We start from the raw sequence: 22,042 nt of genomic DNA, 5'->3' as shown, positions 1-22,042 counted from the left end.
CTCACACTATACAAGGTCGATTTAACTCACAGAACATCAGAGAGCGTGTGCAAAATTTCATCCTAATCGAAGACCGAGAAGTGGGTCAAATTAAGATTCCAAGATTTTCTTACATACATAGTTACAAGTGAAGCTACTAAAAAGGTTGTTAAAAAAACGGCCGTGACCTTGACCGGTACATATAAGTGTGATGTTAGTACTAAATATCACGAAAAACTATTAGGTACGATCTTAATAGGGTAGGTGACTCATATCAAGTTAATATAAACTAATTTCGCATAGTAAATATAATAACGGTCCGAAATATATATAAATATATTATTTAATCAAAGTTAAGGAATTCTTATTAAACTTAATTTTAAAATCATGGATTTTTTCAAATTTTCTAAGTGTCAAAAACGCTGTCCTGTCGTCCATTTTGTGACGTCACAATGGTACTTGATGTACTAAACGTCAAATTAATGTTTAACTAATATTTTCTTGATTTGTTATAGTGACGTCAGGAAACAGTTGAAATATAGACCATCGTGGCCGAGAGGCGTTTTGGCTCGTATTGTCAAAAACATAATTATTTATTAAAAAACTATTTTTCATGTAATCCAGGTCTCAAAAAATATGTTTTTCTTACAATTCAGTAGAATTATAATGAATTATTTAAGACCATTTAAAAAAAAGTGTCAACTATTCTATTGCAGCATTTTTAGATGCTCTGATTTCAGACACATTTTCAGCATTTGTGAGTAATGAAACAGTATTCTATAATTTGTTTTTTTTTAAATAAAACGAAGTTAGTATATACAAATAATATATTCAATTGTGTATAAGTATTCTCAAGAGTATATAATGCACATTTATTTTAAGACAGGATTAATTTCACAAAAACAAAAATATATTAACATATGTACGAGTACATCGTGATCTATTAATTTAGAATAAATTATTCTCTTTTAAGAGTCTTGGCCAATTCCTTCAATTTCACCCTGTCCACTTTTGATGTCGTTGTCGTAGGAAACTCTTTGACAAAAGCAACACCACCTCTCAGTTGTTTTGTATCAGTCAGGGACACTGGAAGCAATAAGGCTATTATTAATATCACTTATCTATAAGCAGTTAGCACACTATCGTTTCGATAAACAAATTATGTTTACAATGTCAATTAACTGTCAGTATTTAAATTCGTCTTCAAGATAATGATGTCTATCTTCTTTATTCAAAAATAATGTCTTCTTAATCTTTATTATTGTAATTGTAATATTAAAATCGTGATCAACATGTCGATGGCTCCTATGTTTAAGGGCCAATGTAGCAATTTGGCCATTTTCACTTTTTTAATTTAAATGCTTCATAATACTGTATTTTAGCACATGCATTAAAACAAATGCGGATTTGTTGGTGGAAAGTTATTGCTTTTATTGCAGTAGAAGGGGATAAGTAACACACTTTGTAGGCAAGCATTTTAATATGGACTACAAATACCCCTCAAATGTTCCGCTAGGAAGTGTATTTGTTAATGGACTTCTTAGACATCAGAAACAAAATCGTTAAGAGTTATGGTTTTCTTAATAAATTCATCGTGCAAATATTTTAAGTACCTTTAACTAAATCTTTGATTTCCTTGGCTGTGACGTTGTGTCCGTCTTGAGTTATAACCAAAGCAACAGGCAGATCCCCGTACTCGGCGTCCGGTATACCAGTCACTGCTACATCTAACACCCCCGGGTGTTTTCTTATCACAGACTCTATTTCTACTGGAGAAACCTGAAATTTAAATTTGGCCCGAGAACTCTTTTTTTGTAAGAAATAATACAGTAAGGAATTTAAGCTAACTTATCCTAATAACTATACAAATAATGTCCACGTATAATGACGTAGTGTCATGAATACTGGCTGCATTGGATAGCCAGGCTGTTCCTTTGTCCAAAAAATGAGCCAGCCCTTCTGTTATCAGTCGAGACAAATAGGCGCGGTGAAATGATTCGGAGAAATTTTTTGGCACTGCGACTCCATGGCTAAAGGGTTTCCACGGCAAAAGGAACAAATATGTAACCCAGTCAAAGAGGCATACTTGTGCCCCTTACCGTTTTGTTTCAGCCTATACTGCTGCGGCCCCCGATCTTGATTTTGACTCCCTGATATGACACGGTGCTAATGTGTCAACGCATGTAGCATCCAACATTAGGGCCCGTCCTATTTCCCAGGGAACCAGCGTCAATCCATCAGGTCTCTTGAATTATTCTGTTATATCAAATCTTTTATATTACTTACCTGATGATTTCTATATTTAAGAAGCAGTTTCAAGCGGTCACAGAAATAGAAATTATAATATTCATCTCTATATAATATGTCACCAGTTTTGAACCACCCATCTTCGTCGAAAGCAGCTGCTGTCATTTCGGGGTTATTGTAGTATCCCTGTAATAAGATTATAATATTATACACTATATTCAAACGAGTACTTTGAAAAATGTTGTATTAAACATTAAATCCCGCTGTTAAATTGGGGATTACGAATTTTATATTTCATCTTCAATTCATATTTATTATTTATTTAACGTATTCGTTATATACAATAATAATTGTGAACTGTTTTAATAAAGATAATTTAGTTGTTTTTTTACCTGAAAAATAGTTGGACCTTTTAGTCTTAGTTCTCCTGGTACATTTGGTTTATCTATGACTTGGTTAGTCGTTGTATCTACCAGCTAAAAACGAAATTTATTAATTATTATTTGATATTTTTTATTATTTCAATAAAATTTGATTTTAAAATGAATTTTAACACTAATGTTTCTTATTAATCAACACTTAAATATTTACTTGAGGTCCAAAAGGAAAAGGTCAATGATAGATGATTTATAAATTTCAAAAGAACAAGCAAATCTAGTAAAATAAACGAATTTGGTTTTTTTTTTTAATTTTATCAATTTCATTCATTTTACGAATTCTTACTTTATATTGCAAAAGAGGTATTGGTGCTCCAATTGAACCAAACGGAGAATAGCCTGGATCAAAAACTAAAGCAGTGGCTTCAGTCATACTGTAGCCTAGTCTTACTAATAATTTTGGATTCACTTTCTGAAAAAGACATGTTTTTTATTACAACATTTGTTACAAGTACTAGATATTTATTTAATTATTTAGTATCAAACGTGTTTCCACCACCCACCCGGCCGCCATCCACATATGAAAGGGTATTAATTGCTGACCAACCACACTGCACTGATGTCAATTGGTGATGAGATTTGACTCTATCACGATCACTATCAGGTATTAATGTTAATGACTGTAACCAACGGCTTAATTTACTCTTGCAAACAAGATAATACTACCAGCTTTTCAGCGTCAGACTTCTATAGTGTCTCTAAAGAAAGGAGCTTCTCCATATAATATTTTAAAAACAACCAGGACCAGGTCATGACAGGACAGAATCCTTAAATTTCTGATCGCAAGCTATTAGACTAATCACTGGAAAAATGACTTGCCTTCACTTCTTTAAGGAGTTCTTTAGACACAGAGCTGCCACCTATCAAAATGACTTCGAGAGATGAAAAATCACACTGTTCCCGTGCACCCGGTTTCAACAACGTTGTCAAAAACGTAGGACTGCTGATCGTGAAGTTTGGCTGTGAATAACATTGATATTTTAGGAAACGAAGATTCGTTTAACATTAAACATAAGCATGACTTTTATATTTCATACCCTGTATTTGTTTATCAATGAATAAACGTGTTCTGGAGTCGTTGCGGATGAAGTTTGTAATCTCGTGAATCTTAACAATGTTGACATTACAAATGCAAAGGTGGATGATAACCATTGCACTGGAGATTGCACCAAAGCTAGCTTAAATGGTGTTGGGAACTTCGTACAGCAGTTCCTGAAAAAAAGATATATAACCAACTGCATGAAATGGTCAAATAGCGTCAGATATAACTTCTTGGCAATGTATTGCTGTTCGTATTGTAACTGAATAAAGCTGAAATATTAAATTTAAATATTGGTTTTTGAAATACTTACAGAGTAAGTGGAAAGCCCACCACAATATTTTTATGATTCAATACAGCGGTTTTTGGTAGACCGGTGGTACCACTGGTTGGTACCAAAAAGGCATCTGTTTGTGTAGGATCAAACTCGGCTGGTCTGGAATAATCGAAAAAAGTTTTAGTTCAATTATTTCTCTGAATTTATTTTATATTACGCTGTATCTAAGCTTTTAAAAAAATATATTTTAATTACAGTTTCTCCTTTTAATGTTTGTGTGTCAAATTATTCTTTTTGAAAATTTAATACCAATTTAACATTTAATTGTTGTTATGCAAAGTTGTTAACTTCTTACTTGAAGTCTTCTACTGCCGTACCTCTGCCATACTTATCAAGAAATTTGGAAAAAGTCAAACAATTCTCATTTTCATCAAATGATATAACATGTACGGATGTATTGCACAATTTTAATGCCTGTTGAACTGTTTCAACTTTTGCACTTTGACAGAAAATTATTTTTGGTGCACAACTCTTGAACTTGCTGTGAAGTTCATCTGAAATTAAATTCGAGATTACAATAAATGACATTGAACAATTTATCTAAATATGGAGCTAAGTTATGTTCTTCTGCTTTGCGTTTCTTCTCGTCTGAGTACTCGCTTTCTATAAAAACAAATGCAAAGCGATTAATCGCCGCCTCTGGTGACCAGAAGGCTACCCTATATTAAGGTCAAGTATTGAAAATATTGCTATTTAATGTGGCAATACTGTCAGCGTTTTGAACTCTTTATCAGTTGACATGCATTCTAAGGAATAATACGTCCAAATTTTTCAAGTATTTCATAATTTGTTTTTTATAAATGCAGTTGTTAGATACTATATATTATAAGCTAGTACTCCGTTTTATTGTTGTATTTTTATTTAATGTTCTGAGTGAATAAATTTTGTCTTCTTGTGAACGAATATGACTTACTAACTCCTAAAGTCATATCTACTCCAGCAACTCTGATTCCGAGATAAAGAGAAGCATACATTGGTATAACCAAATTTATATGGTTTGGTGCCATGATGATTATCACGTCTTGGTATTTTAGACCCAGGTTTCTGAAGGCAGTCGCACATTGTGTAGAACGTTCCAGGGCGGATCTAAATGTATCTTTCTCATCTGTTGCGCCGTCTATCTGTAGAATTTTCAAAACAATGTTATTAATAATTTCATCATCATCATCATCATCATCATCATCATCATCATCATTATTAACCCATTTTCGGCTCACTGTTGAGCTCGAGTCTCCTCTCAGAATGAGAGGGGTTATGCCATAGTCCACCTTGCTGGCTCAATGCGGATTGGCAGGCTTGCATTAAGACAATTCTTAGGTATGCAGGATTCCTCATGTTATTCCTTCACCGTTTGAGACACGTTACGTATTTAATGTCAATAGGTATGTGATTTATACAGTACAGTATTTATACAGATTTGCCTACAGTAAATCTATACTAGGTAATATTATAATTATAGAGGTATGTGGTATTGTAGGGGATAATCTCTGGATCTAATGAACCGATTTTGAAAATTCTTTTACCACTAGAAAGCCACCTTATTTGAGAAACAGTGTCATACGTCAATTTTATGACCGTATTCTTACGGAAACGGGAACCACGCAGGCGAGATCGCAGAGCGAGGACTAGTAAGTAATAATAAATAGATAAATACCTGAAACAAGTGATCGGGAGCATCTCTAAGACTGCGTAATAGCATTTTGCCCACATGATATCTGTCACTTGGTATACCCGATTCGGCGACTATTCTTGCCGCCAACTCCTGCATGTGCCATAAAACTGCGTCTGATGATGGGTGAGCCATTTCTGTTTTTCTGTTACAAAAGATGCATTTTTATATTAAGTAAGAAAATATTGATTTCTTACCAGATAAACACATGTCTTCTTAAGTTGATACCATAGTATAGATATTTCCTATTTTACTAACAGCATGTGATGACTCCTCTTTTTAGGGTTCCGTAGTTAAAGTCCTAAATTATGCTCACCCAAGGATGCCCACCCCAAGATTCTGGGCTACCGGTGTTGGGGGCCAGACCCCCTAGGAAATAAACCTATAAGTACACACGCCAATGGTCAGAGGTTTTGATAGAATAAACTTTTACCTCTTCCAAAGATTCTTAGATTGGATCATCACTAACATCAGGTGAGATCAAGGGCTAACTTGTAGACAAAATTCTTCCAGTAGCATACGATGATTGCTAAATATACAAAGTTCTAAGTTCGAGTCCTGGCTCGGGCTATGAAAAGGGCCTTTCTTTCTTTCTTCTTTGTCAGTGAAAATTCTCAGCACAAAGTTGGGATGTTTGTAGTGTTACACCCCCGTGCTTCGGAGAACACTTTAAGCATTCGTAAAGTAGACTCAACGATATTATCGTTATAATATCGTTGAGTAGTCTGATAGTAATAATAGACAGTAAGAGAAGTATAAAATACATGATATCGTATCATTATTGATACATATAGATATTATGCCTGTATAGATAAAATGGATGGATTATCGATATAGTTATGCCGTTCACTTTAATTCTACTGTAGAAGATTTTACAATCACATAGAAATACTCCATCGCCTGCAGAGCACGGGGCAGCAGTAACGCGTACTGTTCGAAGACTTTCGTCTTCAGGTACTGAGAAAACTGTACTGTACTAAGAAATCGAAACTACCTAACCTGACTATTAACTTTTAGTCCGAAATTCCTCAGTGCCTGAAGACAAAAGTCTTCGAACAGTGCGTGTTGCCAGTGATGACATATGGTTTCGAGACTTGTTCGCTGACTATGGGCCTCATAGGAAGGCTCAGAGTTACACAGCGGGCGATGGAACGAGCTATGTTAGGAGTATCTCTGATCTATGATCGAATCAATAAAGTTTAAAGTTTACTTTTACTTACCAATAAAGTTTAAAATGAATAAGACGCACTAATTAGGTAGGTATTAGTATAATGCTTTCTTCATCACGATGCGTACATTACTGTACTCGTAGATATAGATTAGGTAACAATTCCACGTTATCATTTTTTATCTTTGAAATTTCTTGCAACGTATAAAAACAACAACGTTTTCGCAAACGCAACCGAGATAAAAAGCGTTCTTTGCGCTACAAAAGTTCAGCATTAACTGAAGAGATTTATCTAATCGAAATTTCAATCAAAATCATTAGAATAAACTGTACAGATAAAACTGACAGCCACTACACACGGATGAGTTAACTCATAGAACATCAAGCACATAAGCTGTGCTTAAATTTAACTGAACAGTTTGACTGTATTTGGATTATCAGTATTTGTTCTCGTGTACAAAACAACACCAGCTTGTCCCTGAGCAATTTGACATGACAGATAGGCTTGAAGTCTTGTATTTATGATCTGAAGTAGCACTTTCTTTGCATGAGAGATGAGATAAATTATCCTATAGTTGTTACATTTCTACGTTGAGTCTTTTTTATGCAAAGAATTCGACCAATCCATTGGCCAACATCCTGTTTCCCAAATGTTGCTACAACTAATAAATAAGACATCAACGCCTGCTTCTCCCATGGTCTTAAAAACTTCAAACGGTATCTCATCTTCACCAACGGCCTTATTGCACTTCAGATGCTGGATAGCGCCACGCACTTAATCCCTCATTATTGATGGTTCGATTATCAGCTGGGCCGATTGAGGTTTTCTTAATTGGTCTAGGTCTGGCTGGTAGAAGGCTTCGGCCTTTAGACAAATAAGTGTGTAGTTAGTACTAACTATCACGAAAAGCTATTATAGGTACGATCGTATTTTTAAATGCGTCTGATTTCAGACACATTTTCAGCATTTGTGAGTAATTAAACAGTATTCTCTATTTATACGTAGTTAAAACTTTGGGTTTTATATAATACGTAGTTAGTATATACATAATGACTATATTCAATTGTATAAAGGTATATCTGTAATTCAATGGAAACCAATAAAAGTATTTTCAAGAGTATATAATGCACATTTATTTTACTATTTACGAGTACATCGTGATCTTTTCTTTTAGAATAAATTATTCTCGTTTAAGAGTCTTAGCCAATTCCTTCAACTTCACCCTGTCCACTTTTGATGTCGTTGTTGTAGGAAACTCTTTCACAAAAGCAACACCACCTCTCAGTTGTTTTGTATCAGTCAGGGACACTGGAAGGAATAAGTCTATTTTATATCACTTATCTATTAGTACCTATCGTTCTGATAAATAAATTATACATTTACAATGCCAATTAACTGTCAGTATTTAAATTCCTCTTCTAGATAACGATATCTATCTTCCTTATAAAATAGTCTTCTTAATCTCTATTATTGTAATATTTCAATATGGACTTTAAATCTTCCGCTAAGAAGTCTATTTGTTTATGGACTTCTTAGACATCAGAAACAAAATCGTTAAGAGTTATGGTTTTCTTAGTAAATTCAACGTGGTGCAAATATTTTAAGTACCTTTAACTAAATCTTTGATTTCCTTGGCAGTGACGTTGTGTCCATCTTGAGTTATAACCAAAGCAACTGGCAGATCCCCGCACTCGGCGTCCGGTATACCTGTCACTGCTACATCTAACACCCCTGGGTGTTTTATTATCACAGACTCTATTTCTACTGGAGAAACCTGAAATTAAATTAATCCGTGAATTATATTGAAAAATTAAAGTATTATGTTTCATTGTATTATGTATTACTTGATGATTTCTATATTTAAGAAGCAATTTCACGCGGTCGCAGAAATAGAAATTGTAATATTCATCTCTGTATAATATATCTCCAGTTTTCAACCATCCATCTTCGTCGAAAGCAGCTGCTGTCATTTCGGGGTTATTGTAGTATCTCTGTAATAAGATTATAGTTAAATGTTATTGTAGTATACCTGCATTTATACGATCTACATACGAGTACTTTGTGAACATTTGTATCAGATAATAAGTTTTAATACTTTTGGTATTAACTGGGGTTTTGCAGCTATTTCAACTTGAATTATATTTTAAAGATCCGCAAATATTACGTACGTTTCACATATTAGATATTCGTTAAATACATAAATAGCGAACGCCCGCGTGAAATTTAGTTTTTCAGAAATCTCTCGGGAACCATAGATTTTTCCGGGTGAAAAGTATGTCTAAATCTAAAGTAAAATCTATTTTCATTCCAAATTTCAGCTAAATCGGTTCAGTAGTTGCGCCGTTAAAGACTAACAAATATCCAAACATCCATACAAACTTTCGCGTTTATAATATTAGTAGGATTACTGAGAAGTCTCTAATTAAAGATGGTTTAGTTTTCTTCTTACCTGAAAAACCGTTGGACCTTTTAACCTTAATTCTCCTGGCATGTTTGGTTTATCTATGACTTCGTTAGTGGTTGGATCTGCTAGCTGAATTTTAATTAATGTAAATTAAAATTAATGTAAAGTCAAATTTGATGGTTCAAAAGTGCTTGTAATAAGCTACTTGAAATAAAAGAATTTTGATCTAAGTAAATAACTAATTCTTACTTTATATTGCAAAATCGGCATTGGTGCTCCAACTGATCCAAATGGAGAATAGGCTGAATCAAGAACTAACCCAGTGGCTTCAGTCAAACCGTACCCTACTCTTACTAATAATTTTGGGTTCACTTTCTGAAAAGACATAATTTTTAATACAATTTCTTACAACTACTGTTTATTTATTTTATACTATCGGACCCGGTCAAGCTTCGCTTTGACTAAGTGTATTGTACACAATGTTGTCTTGTAATTATAAACGTTAAAATATATCATTTTCTAATTTCACGATGGTTCATCATGATTTCGAGTTTAATCGAATAGTCCATTTCCATTACCCAGGCCTTCCTCCTAATAGGAGACTGTATTTGCTTAGCTTATACCCGCCATACCGCACCGATCTGAATTGGTGATACTATTTGACTCTGTGACGATCACTCGTGTTAACGATAATGACCGGCACTGGCGGATTAACGTGCTCTGACATGAAGTCTAACTTTCAATGCTTAAAAAGAAAAAGCTCCAGCACAAACTCTGGGCCTCATGATCTGAAGCTACATAGACTTATCACTGGAATAACAACTTGCCTGCACTTCTGCAAGGAGTTCTTTAGTCACGGCACTGCCACCTATCATAATGATTTCAAGACAAGAAAAATCACATTGCTCCCGTGCACCTGGTTTTAACAACGTCGTCAAAAACGTAGGACTCGTGATCGTGAAGTTTGGCTGTGAATAATATTGTAATTTTAACAAAGATTAATTTAACATTAAACATATGCATGACTTTTATATTTTATACCCTGTATTTGTTTATCAATGAATAAACGTGTTCTGGAGTCGTTGCGGATGAAGTTTGTAATCTCGTGAATCTTAACAATGTTGACATTATAAATACAAAGGTGGATGATAACCATTGCACTGGAGATTGCACCAAAGCTAGCTCAAATGGTGTTGGGAACTTCGTACAGCAGTTCCTGAAAAAAATTAAAGAAAGAAAGAAAGAAAGATCTTTATTTTTAAGTAATGCCACATATCACATTAAATCTAAATTATAACATTATGGCTTAACGTCCACTCAAACAGTGGAGCACTAAAGAATGCCCTGTAATATGTGGCACAACCTAGAAAAAGGCCCCAACTCAGCATTTTGCCGCATACTTTAAAAAAAAAGTATGCAGCACTGATTTTCAGTTAGGACCCAGTTCAGGTGCCGCCACGCACACAGTTCAACAGTTTACGTAAACTATTAAATACAATTATCAAGAACTAATTAAAACTAACTAGGTAGACACATTGATTTAAAAAAAAAAAAACAGAAAACTTAAACATAACGATGAAAAACAAAATTAAATAAAAATTACCTGCAATATAATTATGTATACTTTTTTTTTTTTGTTAATAACTCTTTTTACTAATTTATAGATAACTAAATACTTGTTATTAAATATATAATGTAACAACATATTAAACATATAAATTCGATATTAATTGAATACATAAACTATTAAATCATACCTTTATTATATAAATATATGTATATAAGTTATTAAAATGGTAGGTATCATAAAGCACTCAAGCTGCGCCGTCCTACATATTATATTATATAAAAAAATAAATTAAAATTACAAAAATGAAAACTCCGCCACATGATCTTGGAATTCGAACTGTCTGTCAATAAGAAATCGTTTCAGCAGTTTTTTAAAAGTATATATGCTTTTGACTTTTTTTATTGGAGGGGGGATATTATTCCAACATTTAGTGGCGGAGTAGGTAAACGATCGTCTGAACGCGGCAGTACGATGAGGTGGAACACGAAACTGATTGCGACTGCTTCGATGACCCGTCCCACTCTCACCCACCCAATTTAATTTATTCAGAAGATATAATGGTTTACCTTGTTTTAACAAACCGAAAAGTAAACCAGCCAGATGTAATTTTCTTCTAGATCTCATTTTTAATAGTCTAGAATTATTCAGGTATGGTGTAATACGATTTCTTGGAGGAATATTAAAACAGAAGCGTGCACAAGAGTTTTGCACACCAATAATAAACAACCAACAATTATATAACCAACTGCATGAAATGGTCAAATATCGTCAGATTTTACTTCTTGGCAATGTTTTATTGTAACTGAATAAAGCTGGTATATTAAATTTTAATATTAGTTTATGAAATACTTACAGTAAAAGTGGAAAGCCCACCGCAACATTTTTGTGATTCAATACAGCGGTTTTTGGTAAGCCCGTGGTACCACTGGTAGGCACCAAAAATGCATCTGTATGTGAAGGATCAAATTCAGCTGGTCTAGAAACATCGAAAAAGTTTAGTTTCAGTTCTTTATCTGAATTTATTTTATATTGCACTGTATCAACAGTTTTCATTACTAACGTTATTTTTTTATATTCGAGACATGTATGCCAAATGATTATTTTTGAATATTATATACCAATTTTTAACATTTAATTGTTATTAAGTTCTTACTTGAAGTCTTCTACTGCCGTACCTCTGCCATACTTATCAAGAAATTTGGAAAAAGTCAAACAATTCTCATTTTCATCAAATGATATAACATGTACCGGTGTGTTGCACAACTTCAAAGCCTGCTGAACTGTTTCAACTTTTGCACTTTGACAGAAGACTATTTTGGGTGCACAATTCTTGAATATGCTGTGAAGTTCATCTGAAATTTGATTCGAGATTACAATAAAATAACAATACATGACATTGAGGAATTTATCAATTAAGAAGCTTAGTTATGTTCCATTGCTTTGCTTTTCTTGTCCGAGTACTCGCTTTTTCTTAAATTTCAAAGCGATTGATCGACGCCTCCCATTACCAGAAGGCTAGCCTTTATTTAGGTCAGTTATTGATATTGCTATTCAACGTGGCATTACTGTCAGCATTCTGGGCTCTTTACCAGTTGCTATGCATTCAAAGAATGATAGAATGATAATGCCCAAATTTTAAGATTTAATTGAAATTTATTTATTAATTCTTTTTGTTTTTTATGAATGCAGTTGTTAGATACTAGTATATAAGCAAGTTAGTTTAGGTTAGGTTGGGTTAGTCTAGTCTAGTCTATTTTATCACTTTGATTTAATCTTTTAAGTGCATTTAACTGCATATAAGTGGATAAATTTAGTCTTTTTGTACATAAATTAAACGAACTTACTAACTCCTAAAGTCATATCTGCTACAGCAACCCTGATTCCGAGGTATAGAGAAGCATACATTGGTATAACCACATTTATATGGTTTGGTGCCATAATGACTATCACGTCTTGATACTTAAGACCCAGGTTTCTGAAGGAAGTCGCACATTGTGTAGATCGTTCCAGTGCGGATCTAAATGTATCTTTCTCATCTGTTGCTCCGTCTATCTGTACAATTTTCAAAACAATGTTTTCATTATCATCATCATTATAGACCTATTTTAACGACTCACTTTGGAGATAAAATTATGGAACTTGGACTACTACTCTAATGCAGATTAGAGTAGCGAAGATCCAAGTCGGACTACATTATCACACTATGTCCAAGTCGGTCTTAGGGTGATAATGTCAGTGTGTAATCTTAATATCCTTTAAAGAGAAAGTTTTTACCCTGTAGTGCACTTCTAAATTGGCTGACAACATTGATATAAAGGTTATTATATATTGTTTTTAAATCACAATCAGCTTCTTATCATTTGTTAAATAATGACAAGATCCATACAATATTAATATAAGAATTGACCTTAGATAATAAGACGTACAACTTTCTTTTTACTTACTTTTATTGACTAAGAATACTGTAGTAAACTTAAGCTAACTTATACTTAAAAGTATATAAAATCATGTCCATGTGGAATATTGGCAATAATGCTGGCGTGTCCTACTTAAAGTTAAGTGGAAACCACGCTCTACAATGCATTGCCCTGCTTCAAACCGTCGTCCGTCGGCCGTCAAAACTACTACTAGAGCCTAGAGCAATACTAAAGCCAAAAATATTTTTTTTTATTTTTTGTTTGACCGGGGATAACTCTGAAACTATTGAATGAATTTGAATGAAAATTCGCATGATTGAGTTGGAAAAGCGGGAGAAGTAACTCCATTTTCACAGCGATATTGTAACCAACACTGCGCTTACTAGTGCGGGGTCGCCATTCCAGCACTTTGGGACCCCAACGTCCATCGGCTCTTCGAACTATGTGCCCCGCCCATTGCCACTTCAGCTTCGCAACTCGTTGAGCTATGTCGGTGACTTTGGTTCTTCTGCGGATCTCCTCATTTCTGATTCGATCACGTAGAGATACTCCTAACATAGCTCAGTGTTAGCGGCAGTGTTGGCTGACCGCCCACCAGGTGGACTGACGACATCAAGCCAGTCGCAGGGATTCGCTGGATGCAGGTGGCTCAGTATCGTGATGTTTGGAAGTCCCTACAAAAGGCCTATGTCCTGCAGTGGACGTCCATCGGCTGATATGATGATGATGATGATGACTGTAAGGGTTGGATTAAAGAGGTTTAAAGGACGAAGTCGCGGGCGTCCTAGTAAATAATAAATAGTATATAAAATACCTGAAACAAATGACCGGGAGCATCTTTCAGACTGCGTAATAGCATTTTGCCCACATGATATCTGTCACTTGGTATACCCGACTCGGCGACTATTCTTGCCGCCAACTCTTGCATGTGCCATAAAACTGCGTCTGATGATGGGTGCACCATTTCTGTTTTTCTGCTATAAAAGGTGCACTATTTAGATCAAATAACAAAATATTAAAAGGATATGGTGTAAGATTTCTTTAAAGATTTATTCATCATTCATTATCAACCCATATTCGGGTCACTGCTGATCTCGAGTCTCCTCCAAAGTCGAGGTTAGGCCAATAGTCCACCACACTGGCCCAATGCGGATTGGCAGACTTCACACACGCAGAAAATTAAGAAAATTCTTTGGTGTGCAGGTTTCCTCACCGTTTGAGACACGTGATATTTAATTTCTTAAAATGCAAGTGAAAAGTTGGAGGTGCATGCTCCGGACCAGATTCGAACTCACGCCGTCCGGGAGGCAGAGGTCATATCCACTGGGCTATCACGGCTTATTAAAGATAGACTCGTCTTATTAGGATTTTTCCACTCTATGGCAACAAACCTCAAATAGCTTAACGGTAAGAGCGGTCGGACTTATCATCGAGGGATGTTGGTTCGATCCCCACCCTGTTGTACTATTGTCGTACCCACTACAGTATACAGTCTTTCCCGACTAGTTGAAGGGGAATGGGAATATTGGTCATATTTAAAAGATATGGCAAATGTTCATTTAAAAAAAACCATAGATTGCTTAATATTCAACTTCCGCACTGTCGCCTTCCGTAAACACCTGTTTTTATTCAAGTTACTTTTTTTATCCAACTAACGATTGGAAGCACATATAATATAAATTATTATACACATTACACAAATACATGTACCTATCTATATGTAGTTACGAGTTAGGTAAATTTAAATTATTTTTATTATTATTTATCAATCAAACGTTAACATAAACTAGCTGACGCCGCGCGGTTTTACCCGCGTGGTTTACGTTCCCGTATGAGTACGGAGATAATATATAGCCTATAACCTTCCTCGATAAACAGGCTATCTAACACTGAAAGAATTTTTCAAATCGAACCAGTATTTCCCGAGATTAGCGCGTCCAACCAAACAAACAAACTTTCAGCTTTATAATATTAATATAGATATTTACGAACATATTTTTTCCGTATTAATAACTAAAAATACAATCATTTTACTTACCACTGTTACCAAATTAACAATTACTTCTTTCAAGTTCTTCTGCGATCGAAGCTTTTGACTTTGTAGATATTTGTAGGCCAGTAAAGCAGGTCGAAAGTCTAGAACAAGAAAGCGCTCGTAAGAATTACGTACGATTCGGTTTTTCTTGACTTTCTTTCCAACGTCTACTTGGATAGCGAAACCTATACGTGTGAAATTAATAATTATTATTTAAGTATGTATTACCTAGTATGAGCAGACGTAGCTACTGATTATAAAGAACGGATAGGTAAATAAGTTCTCCTTATCAGTAATATAAACTTATAAGTGGGTAATATAATAGTCTTGCAGTATAAGTATAATATGAGGCCGAAAATGCGTTGTCATTGCATCACGTCAATAAATAATTAGTGGAAATTTTTTAATTATAGTCTTAGGTAAGAACCAGAAAAATTAAAAACCGGCCAAGTGCGAGTCGGGCCACGCGCTGTACGGGTTCCGTAGATTAAACCCTTTGCATTTTAAACCCTTTTATAGCAAAAATACCGAGAACGATACACACACACTATATCGAAAAATCGCCATTTATTTTAAATGTTGAAAAGGAATCCAAAATATATTTTTTTCAAATTACCATTTTGTAGACGTGATTAATATACATACCCATGTCAAAATTCAGTTTTCTAGTTTGAATAGATTTTAAGTTATGTTACTAACTACTTTGTCTATTTAATTATTGAACTTAACTTAAATTAACTAACAACGGAATTAGTATGCAATTTTCGAGTACAAATCTAATTTTTAATTTGATCGACTATAACACTTTCAATAGCGATTGGCACCTAACTGTTATAGTTTTCCTTGTATGTTCGTTATATATCCTACTGTTGTGATTTTTTCAATACCCATAAACAACTGTTTAGCTGGTAGAGAATGGACACTGGACTCTAATAAAAATTAGCACTTAATACTTTAAAATTTTACAAACGGATCCCTAAATTGAAAAATAGTGTTTCCAGACCCCCGATGTTTTTTTGTAAACCTATCAAACGATACCCCATTTTAAAAGAGTGAAAACCTACGAGTAAAAAAAAAAAATTTTTTTTTTACTCGTACGACCTTTTTTTAACTTGACTTTGTCGAAACTTTTGATCTTCATACTCTTGCTAAATTACAGCTTTCTAGTAGTAGTAGTCTTTAAAAGATATGAGGGGTATTTTACCACTATTTTTCGATTTAACTTGTTATTGACAAAAATAACTACTGTGTAGTAGTATAAATACAAATCCTGGGCCAAAGGCTGTGAAATACTAAGCTTTAGGTACTTTCCTTCTTCTAAGAAATTGACAGTGAAAATTCTCAGCACAAAGTTGAGAAGTACATGATGTTATACCCCTTACTTCGGAGAGCATTTTAGCATTCGTAAAGTAGGCTGATCAAATAATAGACACAAAATACAATATGATAATATCTTATCATTATAGATATATATATCTAATAGATAAAATGAAAAATCATTAAACCTATCCAGTTATGTATATTAATTTTCGTAGTACGTTTATCTATAACCGCATTCAAATAACATGCTCTGAAGGGCAACGAATATCTTTATAACCTGTATATTGATATGTGCGTAACTTTTGGCTGTAATGATTAGCCATATCACGCATATATCAAACTTTATTAAAGTGAAAGTCAAATTCCATTTATTTCAATCTTTACAAGCACTTTTGAAACGTCAGGTAATGTTTGAACTCGGTTTAAAATTAAAGTAAAGGTACTGTTACACATGCTATAAAATAGCATGTTAAAAACGTGCTAGTTGCTACTCCATACGCGCATGCTTATCATTAGTTTACATTTGCTATCAATAAGCATGCTATTTTTAAGTATGCTCTTGAAAAATGGTCAAAGCAAACATTCCAATTACACATCTAATTTGTATCTATCGCTCTCTGTCTATAGTATCGTGTTAGACAGGGAGAGATTAAGGTGAAAAGAATACAATAGCAATGCTGATCGACTTGCATACTCAGGAAACGTGTTCAGACGCGCTAAAACCCGCGCAGCAAGTAGCATGATCATAAATCGCACGACTGTTGATTCTTGAGCAAGCTCGAAATAAGCATGCTCATTACTAGCAATGTTGCGATACACATGCTAATAAGTAGCATGCTTTTGTGCTTGAAATGAGCATGTGTAACAGTAGCTTTAGATACGAGAGTTTCAAAGGCGCGTTGGTAAGAAGTAAATATTTTAAAGAGAGAAAGTTTGTGAGGTTATTAACCGACTTAAAAAAGGAGGAGGTTCTCAATTCCATCGGTATTTTTATTTATGATATTTATTTTTAAATCCTGAATTTACTCAACCGATTTTGAAACCGATTTTTTCTTTTGTCTAACATAGATTCGGCAGTGAACTATGGAGTATACTTTTACCGATCATAAAATGAGGTAGGCTTTGGAAGATAGTAGGTTTTAAGGATCGATATTCTCAATTGTTGGAGTAGCTTCCTGATAAATAACTTTTCATTAGCGTCCCAAATTCCATTCACTGTTGAGCTCGATTCTCCTCTCAGAATGAGAGGGGTTAAGCCAATAGTCCACCACGCTCGCCCAATGCGAATTAACAGACCTCACACACGAAGAGAATTTAGAAAATTCTCAGGTATGCAAGTTTCCTTACCGTTCGAGACACATGATACTTTTACTGTTCGGTGAGATTACCCCCTATACAATACCACACACTTTATCTCTTTATAATATTGGATTGGAACCGTGATAGCTTAGTAGATATGAGTATGACCTCTGCCTCCGATTCCGGAGGGTGTGGGTTCAAATCCGGTCCGGGGCATGCACCTCCAACTTTTCAGTCGTGTGCATTTTAAGAAATTAAATCTTATACGATAGAGGAAAAACATCGTGAGCAAACCTGCATACCAGAGAATTTTCTCAATTCTCTGCGTGTGTGAAGTCTGCCAATCCGCATTGGGCCAGCGTGGTGGACTATTGGCCTAACCCCTCTCATTGTGAGAGGAAACTCAAGCTCAGCAGTGAGCGGAATATGGGTTGATAATGATGATTATGATGAAAATTGGTATATATAACAGTATAATAGGTTTTTTTTATTGTATACAAGTTAGCCCTTGAATACAATCTCTCCTGATGGTAAGTAATGATACACTTTAACATTGAAGCGGGCTAACTTTTTTTTATTGAGAAAGAATACATTAAAGAACTTAAGCTAACTTATCCTAATAACTATACAAGTCATGCCCACGTGGAATGGTGGCAAGAATACTGGCTGCATTTCCGCGCTGGACAGTCAGGTTGATCCTTTGCGCAAAAAAATGAGCCAGACCTTCTGTCACATAAAGGCTAAAATCAAACTGACTTCCGAAAATAATCTATCAACAAAAATAGGTAGTAAGTACCTACATTATATAATCCTGTTGTAAATAATTAGTAATTATGAAGATTTGCGAATTTAGTATGTAGAAAAATAAATACATTTAAACTTATACTTGGTTTTACATTACGAAAACGGGATGATTGATTGTTTACCCATTAAATTTAGTGTAAAACCAAGTATAACTTTTTATTGAGTGGTCCGATTTTGATAATTCTTTTTTTATTATAAAGGGTACATTCCGAAGATAGTCTCATATTAATATGAAAAAACAATTCGAACCCTAAAGCTAGGAAAACGGTAGATGACTGATGACCGCAATCAAAGTGATCAATAGATAGAAAACATCATAATATTTTCATTTGCTTATTAGTTTTCTGTATACGTTTATATTTTTAAAGTCGGTAGTATTTTTAAATAAAAAAATAGCTTATATATTTTTTAACAATATAAATCATTTCGTCCCTGTACCAAAACATTTCTGATTTTAAATAACATAAAAACATGACTTTAAAAAAAATCATCAAAATCAGAGTTTCTTAGGACTCCCAGTATATGTATGCTTGTTTTGCATATTCTTTGACCCCACTACTTCTAAAAAACTGAATTAAAAGTTAATTTATTGATTGAATAACGTAGAGGCAATTGACTAACTTAGAGGTCGATCGATCAGCTAATCTACCTACTTTCCAGCTAATCTAGCTTATCTACTCTGCCAGTGAAGAGAAATAGACAAAATGTAGTCCACAAGCGACAGAATTGTCCTAGATCCAGTCTTTCTTCCCAGCGCAATGGAAGAAATAGCGGTATTTCCGGTTGCACCGCCATTGGCTGACATTTGTATATTTCTCTTAACGAGATTATCTCATTGTTTGTATGTTTTTATACAATTGAGTAAAGTGTGTAAAAATTCAAGTTCAAAAGTAAATTTTCATGATCATAATATCTTCCTTAACACCTTTTAAAATATAATAGCAAATAATTGTTGTTAATCTTTTGGTATTTTATTATTAACTAGCTGATACCAGCTAATTTGTCTGCGTAATGTTAAGTATTCCATGATACGTGTGTAATTCAATTCCAAATTTCAGCAAATTCGGTTCTGTAGTCACGACGTGATAGAGTAACAAACATTCATACAATCATAACCCCTATTTTTAATATAAACTATGGATTTTTTTTTGGATAGAAAGAAGCACAAGTGATTTTCTAGGGTATAATACTAACTGTATAAACATAAATTAGGCTATCGGTTAATCCAGGGTATTATCTATCATCGTTTTAAATTTCAGCCAAATCGGATCAATAATTGGGGCGTTATAGAGTAACATGTACCACAACTATCAGTTGTTCGCAAATCTCGCAAAACCATACCCCTTAGGAAATATAAAAAAAATCTTTGTCCAAATTGGATGACTGAAATTGAAGAGGAGATGACATAATAATGGAAGATCGAGAGTCTGGATGTTTATACCTGCACCAATAAACTTTCAGCTTTTATAACATAACAACTTCACCTCATCAACACTTTTGTCGCCCGCATATTATCACGGGAGTGTCTTCAACGAATTTGCCAAGCCAATCGGCCACCAAAGAATAGCCCTTGACTACAATCCACCTGATGGTAGGTGATGATGCAATCTAAGATGGAAGCGGGCTAACTTGTTAGGAGGTTAAAAATCCACACTCCTTTCTTTTTCTACACGGCATCGTACCGGAACGCTAAATCGCTTGGCGGTAGGTACATCTTTGCCGGTAGGGTGGTAAAAGCTACGGCCGAAGTCTCCCAACAGCCAGACCTGGACCAATTAAGAAAACCTCAATCGGCCCAGCCGGGGATCAAACCCAGGACCTCCGTCTTGTAAATCCACCGCGCATACCACTGCGCAACTGACCGTCGAGGCTATATACAAATTGGCCACCAAAGAATAGTTCAAAGAACTCGGCCAAAAGTCAAGTCCTATATTAAAACAATAATGTTGTTTGCATATAGTTTATACTGTTGTATGTAACCGGTTTTTAACGGTTTTTTTATGTTCTACTCACCGTGATTATTGTATTAACCCCAGTATACACGCGCACTTTGAGGTAAACTTCCAGGAACTGAGGTCAAAAGTCAATTCACATGAAACGGTGTGAAGGAATCAACCTGCGTCCTTTATATTATATTTTTATCGCTCGACTGCCATCTCATCTGATACTAAGGCCAGGTCGTCACGAACGGGAAAACCGCAACGAATCCGTCCAATTGTCGTTGAATAAAATAATCTATACGGTATAATGTTAAAGCGACGTCTTCACGAACAAAAAATTCGCAACCAGCAGCGCTATTCTATAGTGTTTTGTAACCGAGAGTGTAAGCTGCGAACTCGTGCCTATCACTCTCTATCTAATATGATTCTATAGACAGAGAGAGAGTCCTAGTATAGTTGGATAATCTCTACGGTTTGATGTTAAGGCGAGGTTTACACGTACGACAGAACCGCAACTAGTCTCAACTATTAAACAGAAAAACAAATTATTACTGAGAAGAAAAAAATATTACATACAATATTGTGTAAGGGTCTGTTACTGGGATTTGGCTCGATACTTTAGTATTACGCATGACGTGCTATATAAAGTTGTGTATCTTTATATAGGATACTTTTTGGAACACACTCCAAAAAGTATCCTATATAAAGATTTACGCGTGTACTTATGAACTTATTAAATTCACGTTAAATACTTAAGTACCTATATAATACCTTTAAGCTGTAACAAAATTAAACTAGAAATCAAAAGAAAAAGCAATTTGAACCGCATAATTTAAAACACGCGACTCGCAAGTAAATCAAAACCTACAAGGTATTTCCCGTGAACTCTGAATTCGCGAGTTGTATAAAACATCGTTACAGAATAGCCGCCCAGGTTCCACCCACAGTGCGCGAGTGTGGCTCGCACTTGATCGGTTCTTTTATATGGAACCTTTAAACCATGTGCTCGTTTCATTTTACCAGCGATTATGCTTACGCCACTGGATATTCGGCGCACGAAATCACTAGCTTCTTTTAAGTTAGAACTGAAGTCATGAGTAGACTTTTTATTTTGCTCGACAAAATCCATTCAAATAGGTACTTAGCAGACAATTGAATATTCAATTAATATAGGTTTGGTAGTCGTAGGTACTCATATTAAATGTTAGTTAGTACCATAACAATAATGTTTATTCATAATAATTAAATACAACAATGACCTTAAAGTTCAAAGCATATCTTAACATAAATAAAACCTAAGTATAGAGACTGTCGATTCGTTTTTTCCTATCATGTACACTGTACTTTACGAATAAAATGTAAATTAACCATTCAGT

The 22,042-nt window shown here is 34.6% G+C and overlaps 2 protein-coding genes across 2 annotated transcripts; both read right to left on the bottom strand.

The window, feature by feature from the left end:
• Positions 1–821: 821 nt before the first annotated feature.
• LOC112053121 (luciferin 4-monooxygenase-like) lies at positions 822–5,850 on the bottom strand. The gene is made up of 11 exons (XM_052883054.1): positions 5,694–5,850; positions 4,953–5,160; positions 4,335–4,533; positions 4,016–4,138; positions 3,701–3,875; positions 3,479–3,623; positions 2,950–3,071; positions 2,619–2,702; positions 2,266–2,412; positions 1,593–1,758; positions 822–1,065 (listed from the first exon to the last, which is right to left on the bottom strand). The coding sequence occupies exons 1-11, from the start codon at positions 5,841–5,843 to the stop codon at positions 938–940; spliced, it is 1,647 nt and encodes a 548-aa protein (XP_052739014.1). The 5' UTR covers positions 5,844–5,850; the 3' UTR covers positions 822–937.
• A 2,171-nt stretch (positions 5,851–8,021) lies between these two features.
• Positions 8,022–20,892, bottom strand: LOC112053120 (luciferin 4-monooxygenase). Its single transcript, XM_052882957.1, has 13 exons — positions 20,740–20,892; positions 15,307–15,404; positions 14,083–14,245; positions 12,696–12,903; positions 12,005–12,203; positions 11,705–11,827; positions 10,323–10,497; positions 10,105–10,249; positions 9,531–9,652; positions 9,327–9,410; positions 8,722–8,868; positions 8,486–8,651; positions 8,022–8,185 (listed from the first exon to the last, which is right to left on the bottom strand). Exons 3-13 carry the CDS (start codon positions 14,230–14,232, stop codon positions 8,058–8,060), a joined length of 1,647 nt encoding a protein of 548 aa, XP_052738917.1. The 5' UTR covers positions 14,233–14,245; positions 15,307–15,404; positions 20,740–20,892; the 3' UTR covers positions 8,022–8,057.
• Positions 20,893–22,042: the final 1,150 nt, after the last annotated feature.

Source organism: Bicyclus anynana, chromosome 8 (assembly GCF_947172395.1).
Source record: "Bicyclus anynana chromosome 8, ilBicAnyn1.1, whole genome shotgun sequence".
NCBI lineage: Eukaryota > Metazoa > Arthropoda > Insecta > Lepidoptera > Nymphalidae > Bicyclus > Bicyclus anynana.
This window is presented reverse-complemented; position numbering and strand designations above follow the sequence as displayed.

Coding starts and splice junctions, on each gene's coding strand:
- LOC112053121 (XM_052883054.1), bottom strand. CDS start 5,843: ATGGCTCACCCATCATCAGACGCAGTTTTATGGCACATGCAGGAGTTG. Junction 4,534..4,952: donor AGATATGACTTTAGGAGTTA/GTAAGTCATATT, acceptor ATTTAATTTCAG/ATGAACTTCACAGCAAGTTC. Junction 3,072..3,478: donor CCTTAAAGAAGTGAAGGCAA/GTCATTTTTCCA, acceptor TTTTTCAGAAAG/TGAATCCAAAATTATTAGTA.
- LOC112053120 (XM_052882957.1), bottom strand. CDS start 14,232: ATGGTGCACCCATCATCAGACGCAGTTTTATGGCACATGCAAGAGTTG. Junction 12,204..12,695: donor AGATATGACTTTAGGAGTTA/GTAAGTTCGTTT, acceptor ATCAAATTTCAG/ATGAACTTCACAGCATATTC. Junction 8,652..8,721: donor TTAAATATAGAAATCATCAA/GTAATACATAAT, acceptor ATTTAATTTCAG/GTTTCTCCAGTAGAAATAGA.